At 39.4% G+C, this 19,491-nt stretch overlaps 1 protein-coding gene across 7 annotated transcripts in view; it reads left to right on the top strand.

The window, feature by feature from the left end:
• The window catches only part of RPS6KA6 (ribosomal protein S6 kinase A6), a 171,442-nt gene that overhangs the window by 44,504 nt on the left and 107,447 nt on the right, over positions 1-19,491 (top strand). Inside the window, exon 1 of one of the 7 annotated variants that reach the window (XM_027097891.1) lies at positions 3,847-3,889. The exons of 5 other annotated variants lie outside the window; for them this stretch is intronic. Coding sequence is in view for 1 of the 2 variants with exons in the window: in XM_027097888.1 (XP_026953689.1) it covers positions 5,835-5,846 (12 nt within the window). In the remaining variant the exon portion in view is untranslated. Of the gene's footprint in view, positions 1-3,846; positions 3,890-5,152; positions 5,847-19,491 lie in introns of those variants that run through there. One more of the 7 variants, XM_027097888.1, reaches the window with a different exon arrangement.

Here is a 19,491-nt window from a genome sequence, read left to right as displayed (position 1 = left end):
TTTTATTTGCATAGAGTTGCTTGTAGTAATCTCTCATGATCCTTTGTATTTGTGCCATGGCAGTTGTTACTTCTCTTTTTTTATTTCTAATTGTATTGATTTGAGTCTTCTCCCTTTTTTTCTTGATGAGTCTGGATAATGGTTTATCAATTTTGTTTATCTTCTCAAAGAACCAGCATTTAGTTTTATTAATCTTTGCTATTGTTTCCTTCATTTCTTTTTCATTTATTTCTGATGTGATCTTTATGATTTCTTTCCTTCTGCTAACTTTGGGTTTTTTTTTTCTCCTTTCTCTAGTTGCTTTAGGTGTAATGTTTGGTTGTTTATTTGAAATGTTTCTTGTTTCTTGAGGTAGGATTGTATTGCTGTAAACTTCCCTCTTAGAACTGCTTTTGGTGAATCCCATAGGTTTTGGGTCATCCTGTTTTCATTGTCAATTGTTTCTAGGTATTTTTTTTCCTCTTTGATTTCTTCAGTGATCTCTTGGTTATTTAGTAGTGGATTGTTTGGCCTCCATGTGTTTGTATTTTTTACAGTTTTTTTCCTGCAATTGATCCTAGTCTCATAGTGTTATGGTCGGAAAAAATACTTGATACAAATTCAGTTTTCTTTAATTTACCAAGGCTTTATTTGTGACCCAAGATATGATCTATCTTGGAGAATGTTCCATGAGTACTTGAGAAGAAAGTGTATTCTCTTGTTTTTGGATAAAATGTCTTATATGTGTGTGTATATATATATATATATATATATATATATATATATATATTCCATCTTGTATAATTCAAAGCTTGTGTTTCCTTATTTTTTTCATTTTGGATGATCTGTCCATTGGTGAAAGTGGGGTGTTAAAGTCCCCTTCTATGCTTGTGTTATTGTCAATTTCCCCTTTTAAGGCTCTTAGCATTTTTCTTATGTATTGAGGTGCTCCTATGTTGGGTGCATAAATATTTACAATTGTTATATCTTCTTCTTGGATTGATCCCTTGATCATTAGGTAGTGTCCTTCTTTGTCTCTTGTAATAGTCTTTATTTTAAAGTCCAGTTTTTCTGACATGAGAATTGCTACACTAGCTTTCTTTTGATTTCCATTTGCATGGAATAACTTTTTCCATCCCTTCACTTTTAGTCTGTATGTGTCCCTAGATCTAAAGTGGGCCTCTTGTAGACAGCATACATACGGGTCTTGTTTTTTATCCACTTGTCCAGTTTATGTCTTTTGGTTGGAGCATTTAATCCATTTACGTTTAAGGTAGTTACCAATATGTATGTTCCTATTACCATTTTCTTAATTGTTTTGGTTTATTGTCAGTCTTTTCCTTCTGTTATGTTTCCTGCCTAGAGAAGTTCCTTTAGCATTTGTTGTAAAGCTGGTTTGGTGCTGCTGAATTCTCTTAGCTTTTGCTTGTTTGTCAAAGTTTTAATTTTTCCTTCGAATCTGAATGAGAACCTTGCTGGGTAATCTTGGTTTATGTTTTTCCCTTTCATCACTTTAAATATGTCCTGACTTTCCCTTCTGCCTTGAAGAGTTTCTGCTGAAAGTTCAGTAGCTAACCTTATGGGGATTCCCTTGTATGTTACTTTTTGTTTTTCTTTTGCTGCTTTTAATATGTTTTCTTTGTATTTAATTTTTGATACTTTGTTTAATATGTGTGTTGGCTTGTTTCTCCTTAGATTTATCCTGTATGGGACTCGCTGCACTTCCTGGACTTGATTGACTATTTCCTTTCCCATTTTAAGGAAGTTTTCAACTATAATCTCTTCAAATAATTTCTCAGTACCTTTCTTTTTCTCTTCCTCTTCTGGGACCCCGATAATTAGAATGTTGGTGCATTTAATGTTGTCCCAGAGGTCTCTGAGACTGTCCTCAATTATTTTTATTCTTTTTTTCCTTTGTTTGCTCTGCAGTAGTTATTTCCACTGTTTTATCTTCCAAGTCACTTATCCGTTCTTCTGCCTCACTCTGCTGTCAATTTCTTCTAGAGAATTTTAAATTTAATTTATTGTGTTGCTCATTATTGTTTGTTTGCTCTTTAGTTCTTCTCAGTTCTTTCTAAATGTTTCTTGTAGCTTCTTCATTGTATTTCTAAGATTTTGGATCATCTTTTCTATCATTACTCTGTTTTTTTCCAGGTAGAGTGTCTATTTCCTCTTCATTTGTTTGGTCTGGTGGGTTTTTACCTTGCTCCTTCATCTGCTGTGTATTTCTGTGTCTTCTCATTTTGCTTACCTTACTGTGTTTGGGGTCTCCCTTTTGCAGACTGCAGGTTCGTAGTTCCCTTTGTTTTTGGTGTCTGCTCCTAGTGGCTAAGGTTGGTTCAGTGGGTTGTGTAGGCTCCCTGGTGGAGGGGACTGGTGCCTGTGTTATGGTGCATGCAGCTGGATCTTGTCTTTCTTGTGGGAAGGACCATGTCCGGTGGTTTATCTTTGGGGTGTCTGTAACCTTATTTAGATTTTAGGCAGCCTCTCTGCTAATGGGTGTGGGTTTGTTCCTGTCTTGCTAGTTGTTTTGCATAGCTTGTCCAGCACTGTAGCTTGCTGGTCATTGAGTAGAACTGGGTCTTAGCATTGAGATGGAGAGCTCTGGGAGAGCTTTCACCATTTGATATTACATAGACCTGGGAGGTTTCTGGTGGACCAATGTCCTGCAATCGGCTCTCCACCTCAGACTCACAGGCCTGACACCTGGCTGGAGCACCAAGACCCTGTCAGCCACACGGCTCAGAAGAAAATGGAGAAAAAAGAAAGAAAGAAAGAAAAACATACAATATAATACAATACAATAAAGTGATTAAAATAAAAATTTTAAATAATTATTAAAATTAAAAGAAATGTAAAACATAATTAAAAAAACGGACAGACAGAACCCTTGGACAAATGGTTAAAGCAAAGGTATACAGAGAAAATCACACAAAGAAGCATACACATACACCATCACAAAAAGGGAAAAAGGAAAAAAAATAGCTATATATAAAAACATTTTAAAAGGAAGAGAGCAACCAAATCAATAACCAAATCTACCAATGATAATAAACTCTAAATACTAAACTAAGATAAACATAAAACCAGAAAGAAATTAGATGCAGAAAGCAAACCCCAAGTCTACAGTTGCTCCCAAAGTCCACTGCCTCAATTTTAGGATGATTTGTTGTCTATTCAGGTATCCCAGAGATGCAGGGTACATCAAGTTGATTGTGGAGATTTAATCTGCTGCTCCTGAGGCTGCTGGGAGAAATTTCCCTTTCTCTTCTTTGTTCACAGAGCTCCTGGGGTTCAGCTTTGGATTTGGCCCTGCCTCTGTGTGTAGGTCCACTGAGGGCGTCTGTTCTTCTCTCAGACAGGATGGGGTTAAAGTACCAGGTGATTAGAGGCTCTGGCTCACACAGGTCGGGGGAAAGGCGGGGTGTGGAATGCAGGGTGAGCCTGCGGAGGCAGAGGCTGGAGTAACGTTGCAACAGCCTGAGGTGCGCTGTGTGTTCTCCCAGGGAAGTTGTTCCTGACTCATGGGATCCTGGCAGTGATGGGCTGCACATGCTCCTGGGAGGTGAAGTGTGGATAGTGACCTGTGCTTGCACACAGGCTTCTTGGTGGCTGCAGCAGCAGCCTTAGTGTGTCATGCCTGTCTCTGGTGTCTGCACTGATAGCCGTGGCTCATGCCCATCTCTGGAGATCATTTAAGCAGTACTCTGAATCCCCTCTTCTCTTACACCCCGAAACAATGGTCTCTTGCCTCTTAGGCAGTTCCAGACTTTTTCCCGGTCTCCCTCCTGGCGAGCTGTGGCACACTAGCCACTTCAGGGTGTGTTCACGCAGCCAACCACAGTCGTCTCCCTGGGATCTGACCTCGGAAGCTGGAGCCTCAGCTTCCAGCCCCCACCCGTCCTGGCAGGTGAGCAGAGAAGCCTCTCAGGCTGGTGAGTACTGGTCGGCACTGATCCTCTGTGCAGGAATCTCTCTGCTTTGCCCTCTGCACCCCTCTTGCTGCACTCTCCGCCATGGCTCTGAAGCTTCCCCCCCATCACACCCTGTCTTTGCCAGTGAAGGAGCTTCCTATTGTGTGGAAACTTTTCCTCCTTCACAGCTCCCTCCCAGAGGTGCAGGTCCTGTCCCTATTCTTTTGTCTCTGTTTTTTCTTTTGCCCTTCCCAGGTATGTGGGGCGTTTCTTGCCTTTTGGGAAATCTGCGGTCTTCTGCCAGCGTTCAGTAGGTGTTCTGTAGGAGTTGTTCCACATGTAGATGTATTTCTGATGTATTTGTGGGGAGGAAGGTGATCTCCACGTCTTACTCCTCCACCATCTTGAAGGTCTCCCCTATATTTACTTTTAAAGTTTGTATGGAATGGTTATCATTCCCTGAAATAAAATACATATTTTTAATGCTACCAGTGTTTTAGAAATTTTAAAAGAAGATTTTGTATATTTTATTAGCACAAGGTCAGCAATATTTTAGTCTCTAATTTGATTTATATTTTTATTATCCAGAAATGTAAATGTAACTTTTAACTGAAAATATATATTCAAAAAATAAAACTGATTTCCTGACATTTTTAAGCCATCAGTTTCGAATTTTAGAAACCATTCTTGACGTGAATCTCTCATAAGAATCTTTTAAAAAATAGTCTCACAAGGGTGTTTTACTTAAACTTTTGTGTAGCCATAAGTAGGGAGTATTTTAAGATGGAGGGTCTGCTCCTTATATGGTGTTTTTCGTTCCACTATTTGTCTTTCCATTTTGATGGACATTTAGCCTTTCTCTGCTTCAGTATTTTTCTTCCCTTTCAAAGTTGATGCTTGCTTCTGCTTTTTATTCACTCACCCTGTTTAGAAAGTAATTGGGGGACTTCTCTGGTGGCACAGTGGTTAAGAATACGCCTGCCAATGCAGGGGACACGGGTTCGATCCCTGGTCCGGGAAGATCCCACATGCCACGGAGCATCTAAGCCCGTGTGCCACAACTATTGAGTCTGCACTCTAGAGCCTGTGAGCCACAACTACTGAGCCCGCGTGCCACAACTACTGAAGCCCACGCACCTAGAGCCCATGCTCCTCAACAAGAGAAGCCACCACAATGAGAAGCCTGCGCACCACAACAAAGAGTTGCCCCTGCTCACCACAACTAGAGAAAGCCCGCGTGCCGCAGTGAAGACCCAATGCAACCAAAAATAAATAAATAATTCTTTAAAAATTAATAATAATTGGAACCCTTCTACTACAGATTTGCAAAACAATTATTGTTCAGTTAAATGTTGGTGGGCAGCAACTATAAAGTGGAGTTGTATGCTGCACCACAAGGGATGCAAAGGTTAATAGTACAAATAAGTTTAATAGCTTTAATTTTTATAGGTGTTTTGTGGTGTTTCAGAATTCTCAGTTGACTCTTATAACCAAGATCTGAAATGGATTGGGTAGGTTTTATTCCCATTTTATATATGAGGGAAGTAAAGAGCTGACTCTAGTAAGTATTGAATAGAATAAACCAACCCCAGTGGGAACTAGTTTGTCACCCTTTTTTGTTTTTCAGACATCACTACAAATTGATACAATTTTGCAAACCTAAGTATCCTGCAATTACTTTCCAGTGTGTACATCATTTGATGTGTTTAGTTCACTCTAGTGGCGTTTTGACATGTAAATTATTATTACTGTTAGCCTTCTTTCAAAGTATGCTGACACTTGGCTTGGTTTTCAATGACCCTGGATTATTCATTGCATGAAAACGGTATGTCAAGATGCTTTTCCAGAGCTCTGCATGTATCTTCTAACAAATCTGTAGTTTTAATGCTTCTTGGAATTTCAGAGTGATCAAACTGGCCTATCTATCCACAAATAAAGCAAATGTTTGAACAGGTAGGTGGATGTTGCATTATTACATAAAAAACGAAAAATTTAGGCTTTAAAAATCCCTCCTTTTGTTTTGTGTGTTTTCTGTGGGTATCTATGCTGAGTTCCACAGTCCTATGAAACTGTTGTAATAGAGTTATATAGTATGGCTTCCTAATAGATTGTCATCACAGTATGTTTCTCCAGTGTTATAGCATTGTTGGCTCCCTGAATTGAAAAAGATGATTGCAGATTTTAGAGGTCAGAGCACATTATTTTGGTTGTGGTTAAGCCTTCATAGTTTTTCTGTTTATCAACAATTACTATGAAGATCAAAAAAAAACATCTAACATATAATGATCCTTGCCTCAAATTTGTCATTTGATGTTGGAAAGAATAGTAGTCCCTATTTCAAAGTCATTAAATCTTAATTTTATAGTACCAACTTTTTTTACACAGATACCTATGATTAGGTATACTGAGTATAAGTTTTCTAGGGCTGTCATAACTAAGTATCACATACTAGGTGACTTAAATAACAAATTTGTTTTCTCACAATTCTAGAGGCAAATTCGAGATCAAGGTGTTGGCAGGGTTTGTTTCTTCTGAGACCTCTCTGCTTTGCTTGTAGATGGTTGTCTTCTCCCTATGCCTTCACATGCTTTTTCCTCTGTGTGTGTCTGTGCCTAATCTCCTCTTCTTATAAGAACACCAGTCATATTGGATTAGGGCCCACCCTATTGACCTAATTTTACCTTAATTACCTCTTTAAAGGCCCTATCTCCAAATACAGTCACATTCTGAGGTACTATGGGTTAGGACTTCAGCATATGCATTTGAGGGGACATGTTTCATCCCATAACATATTGTATACCTTTTTGTTTTATTAGGGGACATGATATTTCTAACAACATTTGCTCTCCTCAAGTCCACATTTTATCTCTGTATCCCCAGTGTGTAGTATAGTGCCTGATACATAGCATGTGCTTCATGAATGTTGTTGATTTTTTGAGTGAGAGAATATAGAGAAAAGAGTGTATTATGAGAAGAGAAGGTGATATATCACAACTTTATTGTACCAGAATAGGAAGAATTTTTTGGAAGATGATTCACTCAGGAAAAACAAATGGATCACTGATAAGTACATTACTACCTTATTTTGAGCTAGATTGCTGACACTCTTAAGCTTTCAGAATGGTGCAGAACCAGAAGAAAGGAAAGTAGAGGGAGGAAGGAGGATTGCAGATGAGAAAAAAAAAGAATATTTTAATAGTAAGCATCAATAAATATAACCTCGGGAAAGCTGAGAATTTTTAGGCAATAGACAAGAATGGGGCAGGGAGAAGATGAAATAAGAAAGACCAATATTGGAAGTGATGGAACAGGAGGATACCAGATAATTTGGCACTACAAAAGAGCTAGTGGCATACAAATACAACAGCACTTCTGTAATAAGTAGCCATTTGTGTGTGTGTATATGTGTGTATATATTTGTGTGCACATCTATCTATCAATCTAACTATATATCTTAGAAGCACCTAAATAGTGTTCCCCAATTCTGACAATTTATTAGAATCATCTGGGAACATTTTAAAAAATACATATGCCTGAGCCCCATCCTACATCCTTTTTTTTTTTTTTTTGGAATATAGATTCTTTAGGCTGCTGTGTCAGTTGCTGCTGTACAGCAAAGTGAATCAGCCATATGTATACATAATATATCCCCTCTTTTTTGGATTTCCTTACCATTTAGGTCACAACAGAGCACCAAGTAGAGTTCCCTGTGGTATACAGTAGGTTCTCATTAGTTATCTATTTTATACATAGTAGTGTATATATGTCAATCCCAATCTCCCAGTTCATCCCACCCCCACCCTTTCCTCCTTGGTATGCATACTCTTGTTCTCTACGTCTGTGTCTCTATTTCTGCTTTACAAGTAAGATCATCTATACCATTTTTCTAGATTCCACATATATGTGTTAATATACAATATTTGTTTTTCTCTTTCTGACTTACTTCACTCTGTATGACAGTCTCTACGTCCATCCACGTCTCTACAAATGACCCAATTTTGGTCCTTTGAATGGCTGAGTAATATTCCATTGTATACATGTACCATATCATATTTACCCATTCCTCTGTTGATAGACATATAGGCTGCTTCCATGTCCTGGCTATTTTAAATGGTGCTGCAGTGAACAATTGGGGTGTGTGTATCTTTTGTGTGTGTGTGTGTGATACACAGGCCTCTCACTGCTGTGGCCTCTCCGGTTGCGGAGCCCAGGCTCTGGACGCGCAGGCTCAGTGGCCATGGCTCACGGGCCCAGCTGCTCCGCGGCATTTGGGACCTTCAGGGACCGGGGCATGAACCCGTGTCCCTTGCATCGGCAAGCAGACTCTCAACTACTGCGCCACCAGGGAAGCATGTATCTTTTTGAAATATGGTTTTCTCTGGGTATATGCCCAGTAGTGGGATTGCTGGGTCATATGGTAATTCTATTTTTAGTGTTTTAAGGAACCTCCATACTGTCCTCCATGGTGACTGTATCAATTTACATTCCCACCAGCAGTGCAAGAGGGTTCCCTTTTCTCCATACGCTCTCCAGTATTTATTGTTTGTAGATTTTTGATGATGGCCATTCTGACCAGTGTGAGGTGATACCTCATTGTAGATTTGACATACATTTCTCTAATAATTAGTGATGTTGAGTGTCTTTTCATGTGTTTGTTGGCCATCTGTATGTCTTCTTTGGAGAAATGTCTATTTAGGTCTTCCACCCATTTTTTGATTGGATTTTGTTTTTGATATTGAGTTGCATGAGCTGTTTGTATATTTTGGAGATTAATCCTTGTCAGTTGCTTCATTGGTAAATATTTTCCCCCATTCTGAGGGTTATCTTTTCATCTTGTTTATGGTTTCACTTACTGCACAAAAGCTTTTAAGTTTATTTAGGTCCCATTTGTTTATTTTTGTTTTTATTCTTCTTACTGTAGAAGGTGGGTTAAAAAAAGATCTTCCTGCAATTTATGTCAAAGAGTGTTCTGCTGTGTTTCCTCTAAGAGTATGATAGTGTCTGGCCTTACATTTAGGTCTTTAATCCATTTTGAGCTTATTTTTATGTATGTTGTTAGGGGGTATTCTAATTTCATTCTTTTACATGTAGCTGTCCAGTTTTCCCAGCACCACTTATTAAAGAGGCTGTCTTTTCTCCATTGTATATTCTTGCACCCTTTGTCATAGATTAGGTTACTGTAGGTGCATGGGTTTATCTCTGGACTTTCTGTCCTTTTCCATTGATCTATATTTCCCTTTTTGTGCCAGTACCATACTGTCTTGATTACTGTAGCTTTATAGTATAGCCTGAAGTCAGGGAGCCTGATGTCTCCAGCTCAGGTTTCCTTTCTCAAGATTGCTTTGACTATTCGGGGTCTTTTGTGTTTCCATTACAAATTGTAAATATTTTTGTTCTAATTCTGTGAAAAATGCTGTTCGTAATTTGATAGGGATTGCATTGAATCTGTAGATTGCTTTGGGTAGTGTAGTCATTTTCACAATATTGACTCTTCCAACCACGAGCATGGTATATCTCTCAATCTGTTTGTGTCATCTTTGATTTCTTTTATCAGTATCTTACAGTTTTGTGCATACAGGTCTTTTGCTTCCTTAGGTAGGTTTATTCCTAGGTATTTTATTCTTTTTGTTGCAGTGGTAATTGGGATTGTTTCCTTAATTTCTCTTTCTGATCTTTTGTTCTTAGTGTATAGGAATGCAGGAGATATGTGTGTATTAATTTTGTATCCTGTGACTTTACTAAATTCATTGATTAGCTCTAGTAGGTTTGTGGTGGCATATTTAGGATTTTCCATGTATAGTATCATGTCATCTGTAAACAGTGACAGTTTCACTTTTTCTTTTCCAATTTGGATTACTTTTATTTCTTTTTCTTCTCTGATAGCCGTGGCTGGGACTTCCAAAGCTATGTTGAGTAATAGTGGCGAGATTGGATATCCTCATCTTGTTCCTGATACTAGAGGAAATGCTTTACAATTTTCACCATTGAGAATGATTTTTGCTGTGGGTTTGTCATATATGGCTTTTATTATGTTGAGGTAGGTTCCCTCTGGCCACTTTCTTTAGAGTTTTTATCATAAATGGGTACTGAATTTTGTTAAAAGCTTTTTCTGCATCTATTGAGATGGTCATATAGATTTTATTCTTCAGTTTGTTAATATGGTATATCACATTGACTAATTTGCATATGTTGAAGAATCCTTGCATCCTGAGAATAAATCCCACTTGATCATGGTGTATGATCCTTTTAATGTGTTGTTGGATTTCCTGAGCTAGTATTTTTTTTTGTACTACACTATCTCACTCTTTTTTTTTTACATCTTTATGGGAGTATAATTGCTTTACAATGGTGTGTTAGTTTCTGCTTTATAACAAAGTGAATCAGTTATACATATACATATGTTCCCATATCTCTTCCTTCTTGCATCTCCCTAGCTCCCACCCTCCATTTCCCACCCCTCTAGGTGGTCACAAAGCACTGAGCTGATCTCCCTGTGCTATGCGGCTGCTTCCCACTAGATACCTATTTTACGTTTGATAGTGTATATATGTCCATGCCACTCTCTCACTTTGTCACACCTTACCCTACCCCCTCCCCATATCCTCAAGTCCATTCTCTAGTACGTCTGTGTCTTTATTCCTGTCTTACCCCTAGGTTCTTCATGACATTTTTTTTCTTAGATTCCATATATATGTGTTAGCATACGGTATTTGTCTTTCTCTTTCTCACTTCACTCTGTATGACAGACTCTAGGTCTATCCACCTCATTATAAATAGCTCAATTTCATTTCTTTTTATGGCTGAGTAATATTCCATTGTATATATGTGCCACATCTTCTTTATCCATTCATCCAATGATGGACATTTAGGTTAGTTCCATCTCCTGGCTATTGTAAATAGAGCTGTAATGAACATTTTGGTACATGACTCTTTTTGAATTATGGTTTTCTCAGGGTATAGGCCCAGTATTGGGATTGCTGGGTCATATGGTAGTTCTATTTGTAGTTCTTTAAGGAACCTTCATACTATTCTCCATAGTGGCCTTACCAATTCATATTCCCACCAGAAGTGCAAGAGTGTTCCCTTTTCTCCACACCCTCTCCAGCAGTTATTGTTTCTAGATTTTTTGAAGATGGCCATTCTGACTGGTGTGAGAAGATACCTCATTGTAGTTTTGATTTGCATTTCTCTGATGATTAATGGTGTTGAGCATTCTTTCATGTGTTTGTTGGCAGTCTGTATATCTTCTTTGGAGAAATGTCTATTTAGATCTTCTGCCCATTTGTGGATTGGGTTGTTTGATTTTTTTGTCATTGAGGTGCATGAGCTGCTTGTAAATTTTGGAGATTAATCCTTTGTCAGTTGCTTCATTCGAAAATATTTTCTCCCATTCTGAGGGTTGTCTTTTGGTCTTGTTTATGGTTTTGTTTGCTGTGCAAAAGCTTTGAAGTTTCATGAGGTCCCATTTGTTTATTTTTGTTTTTATTTCCATTTCTCTAGGAGGTGGGTCAAAAAGGATCTTGCTGTGATTTATGTCATAGAGTGTTCTGCCTATGTTTTCCTCTAAGGGTTTGACAGTTTCTGGCCTTACATTTAGGTGTTTAATCCATTTTGAGCTTATTTTTGTGTATGGTGTTAGGGAGTAATCTAATCTCATATTTTTATATGTACCTGTCCAGTTTTCCCAGCACCACTTAATGAAGAGGCTGTCCTTTCTCCAGTGTACATTCCTGCCTCGTTTATCAAAGATAAGTTGACCATATGTGCATGGGTTTATCTCTGGGCTTTCTATCCTGTTCCATTGATCTATATTTCTGTTTTTGTGCCAGTACCATACTGTCTGGATTACTGTAGCTTTGTAGTATAGTCTGAAGGGAGCCTGATTCCTTAAGCTCGGTTTTTCGTTCTCAAGATTGCTTTGGCTATTCGGGGTCTTTTGTGTTTCCATACAAATTGTGAAATTTTTGTTCTAGTTCCGTGAAAAATGCCAGTGGTAGTTTGATACGGATTGCACTGAATCTGTAGATTGCTTTGGGTAGTAGCGTCATTTTCACAGTGTTGATTCTTCCAATCCAAGAACATGGTATATCTCTCCATCTATTTGTGCCACCTTTAATTTCTTTCATCAGTGTCTTATAATTATCTGCATACAGGTCTTTTGTCTCCTTCGGTAGGTTTATTCCTAGATATTTTATTCTTTTTGTTGCAATGGTAAATGGGAGTGTTTTCTTGATTTCACTTTTAGATTATTCATCATGAGTGTATAGGAATGCCAGATATTTCTGTGCATTAATTTTGTATCCTGCTACTTTACCAAATTCATTGATTAGATCTCGTAGTTTTCTGGTAGCATCTTTAGGATTCTCTATGTATAGTATCATGTCATCTGCAAACAGTGACAGCTTTACTTCTTCTTTTCTGATTTGGATTCCTTTTATTGCCTTTTCTTCTCTGATTGTTGTGGCTACAACTTCCAAGACTATGTTGAATAAGAGTGGTGAGAGTGGGCAACCTTGTCTTGATCCTGATCTTAGTGGAAATGCTTTCCGTTTTCCACCATTGAGGATGATATTGACTGTGGGTTTGTCATATATGGCCTTTATTATGTTGAGGAAAGTTCCCTCTATGCCTACTTTCTGCAGGGTTTTTATCATAAATGGGTGTTGAATTTTGTCGAAAGCTTTCTCTGCATCTATTGAGATGACCATATGGTTTTTCTCCTTCAATTGGTTAATATGGTGTATCACATTGATTGATTTGCGTATATTGAAGAATCCTTGCATTCCTGGAATAAACCCCACTTGATCATGGTGTATGATCCTTTTAATGGGCTTTTGGATTCTGTCTGCTAGTATTTTGTTGAGGATTTTTGCATCTATGTTCATCAGTGATATTGGCCTGTAGTTTTCTTTCTTTGTGACATCCTTGTCTGGTTTTGTTATCAGGGTGATGGTGGCCTCGTAGAATGAGTTTGGAAGTGTTCCTCCCTCTGCTATATTTTGGAAGAGTTTGAGAAAGATAGGTGTTTGCTCTTCTCTAAATGTTTGATTGAATTCGCCTGTGAAGCCATCTGGTCCTGGGCCTTTGTTTGCTGGAAGATTTTTAATCACAGTTTCAATTTCAGTGCTTGTGATTGGTCTGTTCATATTTTCTATTTCTTCCTGATTCAGTCTTGTCAGGTTGCGCATTTCTAAGAATTTGACCATTTCTTCCAGGATGTTCATTTTATTGGCATAGAGATGCTTGTAGTAATCTCTCATGATCTTTTGTATTTCTGCAGTTTCAGTTGTTACTTCTCCTTTTTCTTTTCTAGTTCTATTGATTTGAGTCTTCACTCTTTTTTTCTTGATGAGTCTGGCTAATGGTTTATCAATTTTGTTTATCTTCTCAAAGAAACAGCTTTTAGTTTTATTGATCTTTGCTATTGTTTCCTTCATTTCTTTTTCATTTATTTCAGTTCTGATCTTTATGATTTATTTTCTTCTGCTAACTTTGGGGGTTTTTTGTTCTTCTTTCTCTAATTGCTTTAGGTACAAGGTTAGGTTGTTTATTCGAAATGTTTCCTGTTTCTTAATGTAGGATTGTACTGCTATAAACTTCCCTCTTAGAACTGCTTTTGCTGCATCCCATAGGTTTTGGGTCGTTGTGTCTCCATTGTCTTTTGTTTCTAGGTATTTTTTGGTTTACTCTTTGATTTCTTCAGTGATCATTTCGTTATTAAGTAGTGTATTGTTTAGCCTCCATGTGTTTGTTGTTTTTACAGATCTTTTCGTGTAATTGATATCTAGTCTCATAGCGTTGTAGTCAGGAAAGATACTTGATAAAATTTCAATTTTCTTAAATTTACCAAGGTTTGATTTGTGACCCAAGATATGATGTATATGATCTATCCTGCAGAATGTTCCATGAGCACTTGAGAAAAATGTGTATTCTGTTGTTTTTGGATGGAATGTCCTATAAATATCAATTAAGTCCATCTTGTTTAATGTATCATTTAAAGCTTGTGTTTCCTTATTTATTTTCATTTTGGATGATCTGTCCATTGGTGAAAGTGGGGTGTTAAAGGCCCCTACTATGAATGTATCACTGTCAATTTCCCCTTTTATGGCTGTTACTATTTGCCTTATGTATTGAGGTGCTCCTGTGTTGCATCCATAAATAGATACAATTGTTATATATTCTCTTTGGATCGATCTCTTGATCATTATGTAGTGTCCTTCTTTGTCTCTTGTAATAGTCTGTATTTTAAAGTCTATTTTTTCTGATATGAGAATTGCTACTCCAGCTTTCTTCTGATTTCCATTTGCATTGAATATCTTCTTCCATCTCCTCACTTTCAGTCTGTATGTGTCCATAGGTCTGAAGTGGGTGTCTTGTAGACAGCATATATATGGGTCTTGTTTTTATATCCATTCAGGCAGTGTGTGTGTTTTGGTGGGAGCATTTAATCCATTTACTTTTAAGGTAATAATTGATATGTATGTTCCTATTCCCATTTTCTTAATTGTTTTGGGTTTGTTATTGTAGGTCTTTTCCTTCTCTTGTGTTTCTTGACTAGAGAAGTTCCTTTAGCATTTGTTGTAAAGCTGGTTTGGTGGTGCTGAACTCTCTCTACTTTTGCTTGTCTGTAAATGTTTTAATTTCTCCATCAAATCTGAATGAGATCCTTGCTGGGTAGGGTAATCTTGGCTGTAGGTTTTTCTCCTTCATCACTTTAAATATGTCCTGCCACTCCCTTCTGGTTTGCAGAGTTTCTCCTGAAAGATCAGCTATTAACCTTGTGCGGATTCCCTTGTGTGTTATTTGGTGTTTTTCCCTTCCTGCTTTTAGTATGTTTTCTTTGTATTTATTTTTTGAAAGTTTGATTAATATGTGTCTTTGTGTGTTTCTCCTTGGATTTATCCTGTCTGGGGCTCTCTGTGCTTCCTGGACTTGATTAACTATTTCCTTTCCCATATTAGGGAAGTTTTCAACTATAATCTCTTCAAATATTTTCTCAGTCCCTTTCTTCTTCTCTTCTTCTTTTGGAACCCCTATAATTCGAATGTTGTTGCGTTTAATGTTCTCCCAGAAGTCTCTGTACCTGTCCTCAATTCTTTTCATTGTTTTTTATTTCATCTGCTCTGCAGTAGTTATTTCCAATATTTTATCTTCCAGGTCACTTATCTGTTCTCCTGTCTCAGTTATTCTTCTATTGATCCTTTCTAGAGTATTTTTAATTTCATTTATTGTGTTGTTCATCATTGCATGTTTCATCTTTAGTTCTTCTAGGTCCTTGTTAAATTTTTCTTGCATTTTCTCTATTTTATTTACAAGATTTTGGATCATCTTTACTATCATTATTCTGAATACTTTTTCAGGTACACTGCCTATTTGCTCTTCATTTGTTAGGTCTGGTGGGTTTTTATCTTGCTCCTTCATCTGCTGTGTGTTTTTCTGTCTTCTCATTTTGCTTGTCTTACTGTGTTTGGGTTCCCCTTTTTGCAGGCTGCAGGTTCTTAGTTTCCATTGTTTTTTGATGTCTGTCCCCAGTGGCTAACGTTGGTTCAGTGTGTTGTTTAGACTTCCTGGTGGAGGGGAGTAGTGCCAGTGTTCTGGTGGTTGATGGTGGGCAGTTCCACGTCTGGTGGTGCGTTTTTGGGTGTCTCTGGACTTACTATGATTTTAGGCAGCCTCTCTGCTAATGGATGGGGTTGTGTTCCTGTCTTGCTAGTTGTTTGGCATAGGGTGTCCAGCACTGTAACTTGCTGGTCATTGAATGAAGCTGGGTGTTGGTGTTGAGATAGAGATGTCTGGGAGATTTTTGCTGTTTGATATTACGTGGAGCTGGGAGGTCTCTTGTGGATCAGTGTCCTGAAGTTGGCTCTCCCAACTCAGAGGCACAGCACTGACTCCTGGCTGCAGCACCAAGAGCCTTTCATCCACATGGCTCAAAATAAAAGTGAGAACAAATAAAAAGAAAGAAACAAAGAGGATAAAAGAAAATAAAATAAAGTAAGGTGAAATAAAATAAAGTGATTAAAATAAAAAAAAATGATTATGAAAAATGATTTTTTAAAAAGTTAAAAAAAAGAAAAAACAGATGGATAGAACCCTAGGACAAATGGTGAAAACAAAGCTATACAGACAAAATCTCACACAGAAGCATACACATACACACTCAGAAAAAGAGGAAAAGGGGCTAAAATAATAAATCTTGCTCCCAAAGTCCACCTCCTCTATTTGGGATGATTCGTTGTCTATTCAGGTATTCCACAGATGCAGGGTACATCAAGTTGTTTGTGGAGATTTCATCCGCTGCTCCTGAGGCTGCTGGGAGAGATTTCCCTTTCTCTTCTTTGTTCGCACAGCTCCTGGGGCTCAGCTTTGGATTTGGCCCCGCCTCTGCTTGTAGGTCACCTGAGGGTGTCTGTTCTTCGCTCAGACAGGACGGGGTTAAAGGAGCCACTGATTCAGGGGATCCGGCTCACTCCGGCCGGGCGGAGGGAGGGGTATGGAGTGCGGGACAAGCCTACGGTGGCAAAGGCCAGCGTGACTTTGCCCCAGCGTGAGGCGCGCCGTGTGTTCTCCCGGTGAAGTTGTCCCTGTATCCCGGGACCCTGGCAGAGGCGGGTTGCACAGGCTCCCCGGAAGGGAGGTGTGGAGAGTGACCTGTGCTTGCACACAGGCTTCTTGGTGGCAGTAGCAGGAGCCTTAACGTCTCATGCCCGTCTCTGGGGTCCACGCTGTTAGCCATGGCTGGCGCCCATCTCTGGAGCTCCTTTAAGCAGTGCTCTTAATCCCCTCTCCTCGTGCACCAGGAAACAAAGAGGGAAGAAAAAGTCTCTTGACTCATTTGCAGGTCTAGACTTTTTCCTGGACTCCCTCCTGGCTAGCCGTGGTGCACTAACCCCTTCATGCTGTGTTCTCGCTGCCAGTCATCTCCCTGCGCTCTGACCGAAGCCCGAGCCTCAGCTCCTAGCCCCGCCCATCCCGGTGGGTGAGCAGGCAAGCCTATAGTGCTGGTGAGTGCTGGTCAGCACCGATCCTCTGTGCGGAAGTCTCTCCACTTTGCCCTCTGCACCCCTGTTGCTGTGCTCTCCTCCACAGTGCCGAAGCTTCCCCCCTCCGCCACCCGCAGTCTCTGCCCGTGAAGGGGCTTCTTGTGTGTGGAAACCTTTCCTCCTTCTCGGCTCCCTCCCACTGGTGCAGGTCCTGTCCCTATTCTTTTGTCTCTGTTTTTTTTTTCTTTTGCCCTACCCAGGTATGTGGGGAGTTTCTTGCCTTTTGGGAGGTCTGAGATCTTCTGCCAGCATTCAGTATGTGTTCTGTAGGAGTTATTCCACGTGTAGATGTATTTCTGATGTATCTGTGGGGAGGAAGGTGATCTCCACATCTTACTCTTCTGCCATCTTCCCCTCGATCCAATTTGCTAGTATTTTATTGAGGATTTTTTCATATATGTTCATCAGTGATATTGGCCTGTAATTTTCTTTTTTGTGATATCTTTTTCTGGTTTTGGTATCAGGGTGATAGTGGCCTTGTAGAATGAGCTTGGGAGTGCTCCTCCCTCTGCAATTGTTTGGAAGAGTTTGAGAAAGATAGGTGTTAGCTCTTTAGGTTTGTTGCTTTAGGTTTGTTTTGGTAGATCATTTTCTTCTCTTGTACTTCCCGCCTAGAGAAGTTTCTTTAGCATTTGTTGTAAAGCTGGATTGGTTGTGTTGAATTCTGTTAGCTTGTGGTTGTCTGTGAAGCTTTTGATTTCTCCATCGAATGTGAATGAGATCCTTACTGGTAGAGTTATCTTGGTTATAGGTTTTTCCCTTTTATCACGTTAAATATATCCTGCCACTCACTTCTGGCTGCATAGTTCTTGCTGAAAAATCAGCTTGTATCCTTATGGGGATTCCCATGTGTGTTATTTGTTGCTTTACCCTTGCTGCTTTTAATGTTTTTTCTTTGTATTTAATTTTGTTAGTTTGATTAATATGTGTTGGCATGTTTCTCCTTGGTTTTATCCTGTATGGGAATCTCTGTGCTTCCTGGACCTGGGTGACTATTTCCTTTCCCATTTCAGGGAAGTTTTTAACTATAATCTCTTGAAATATTTTCTCAGACACTTTCTCTTCTGCTTCTTCTTCTGGGACCCGTATAATTCAGATGTTGGTGCGTTCAGTGCTGTCTCTAAGACGTTCCTCGTTTCTTTTTCTTTCTTTTTTCTTTATTCTGCTCCATGGCAGTTATTTCCACCATTCTGTCTTCCAGCTCACTTATCTCTTCTTCTGCCTTAGTTATTCTGCTGTTTATTCCTTCTAGTGTATTTTTCATTTCATTTATTGTGTTGTTGATCACTGATTGTTTGTTCTTACTCCTCTAGGTCCTTGTTAAACATTTCTTGTATCTTCTTGATCCATAGCTCCATTTTATTTTCACGATCTTGGATCATCTTTACTGTCATTACTCTGAATTCTTTGTCAAGTAGATTGCCTCTTTCCTCTTCATTATTTGGTCTTGTGGGATTTTACCTTGCTTCTTTGTCTGCAGCATATTTCTCTGTCATTTTGTCTGACTTACTGTGTTCATGGTCTGCTTTCCGCAGGCTCCAGGGTCGTAGTTCATTTCGCTTCTGTTATCTGCCCCCTGGTGGGTGAGGTTGTGCAGGGGTTTGTGTAGGCTTCCTGGTGGGAGGGACTGGTGCCTGTGCTTTGGTGGGTGTAGCTGAGTCTTTTCCCTCTGATAGGCAGGGCCCCAACAGTTAGTGTGTTTTGGGGTGTCTGTGAGCTTAGTACGATTTTAGGAGCCTGTCTGCTGATGGGTTTGGCTGTGTTCCTCTGTTGCTGGTTGTTTGGCATGAGGTGTCAAGCAGTAAAGCCTGCAGGCAGTTGGGCGGAGCCAGGGCTTGGTGTCGAGATGGATACCTCCAGGAGAACACACACCAATTAATATTCCCTGGGCCTGGGGCTTCCCTGGTGGTGCAGTGGTTGAGAGTCTGCCTGCTGATGCAGGGGACACGGGTTCGTGCCCCAGTCCGCAAAGATACCACATGCCACGGAGCGGCTGCACCTGTGAGCCATGGCCGCTGAGCCTGCGCGTCCGGAGCCTGTGCTCCGCAATGGGAGAGGCCACAGCAGTGAGAGGCCCGTGTACTGCAAAAACAAAAAACAAAAAAAAAACACGGTACTTTAATATTCCCTGGGCCTGGGAATCCTCTGGTGATGTAGCATCCTGGACTCAGTACTCCCACCCAGGAGGCCCAGCCCTGACCCTTGGCCAGAGAATGAAGAGCCTGCAAGCAGCGCACTGTGGCCAGAGAAAAAAGAAAAAAAGGGAAAAGAAAACCAACAGACAGACAAAACCCAATGCAAATAGCAGAAACAAAACCCAACAAACTGCAACAACAACAACACAGGAAAAGAAAGAAAACAAACATACAAACCAAACCCAAGACAATTGATTAAAACAAAAGCAAACAAACAGAAACAAAGAAACACACCAAAAACCCCAAGAAAACATAAAACGAGAACAAACAAAATAACTCAAAAATGAAAGCGGTCAATAAAGGCTAAACTAGGAAAAAAAAAAAAGAAAAGCAGAATAAGAACAGAAAGCAAACATCAAA

Source organism: Aethalodelphis obliquidens, unplaced genomic scaffold (genome assembly GCF_003676395.1).
Source record: "Aethalodelphis obliquidens isolate GAN/ISIS:26980383/991018 unplaced genomic scaffold, ASM367639v1 scaffold117, whole genome shotgun sequence".
Classification (NCBI taxonomy): domain Eukaryota; kingdom Metazoa; phylum Chordata; class Mammalia; order Artiodactyla; family Delphinidae; genus Aethalodelphis; species Aethalodelphis obliquidens.
This window is presented reverse-complemented; position numbering and strand designations above follow the sequence as displayed.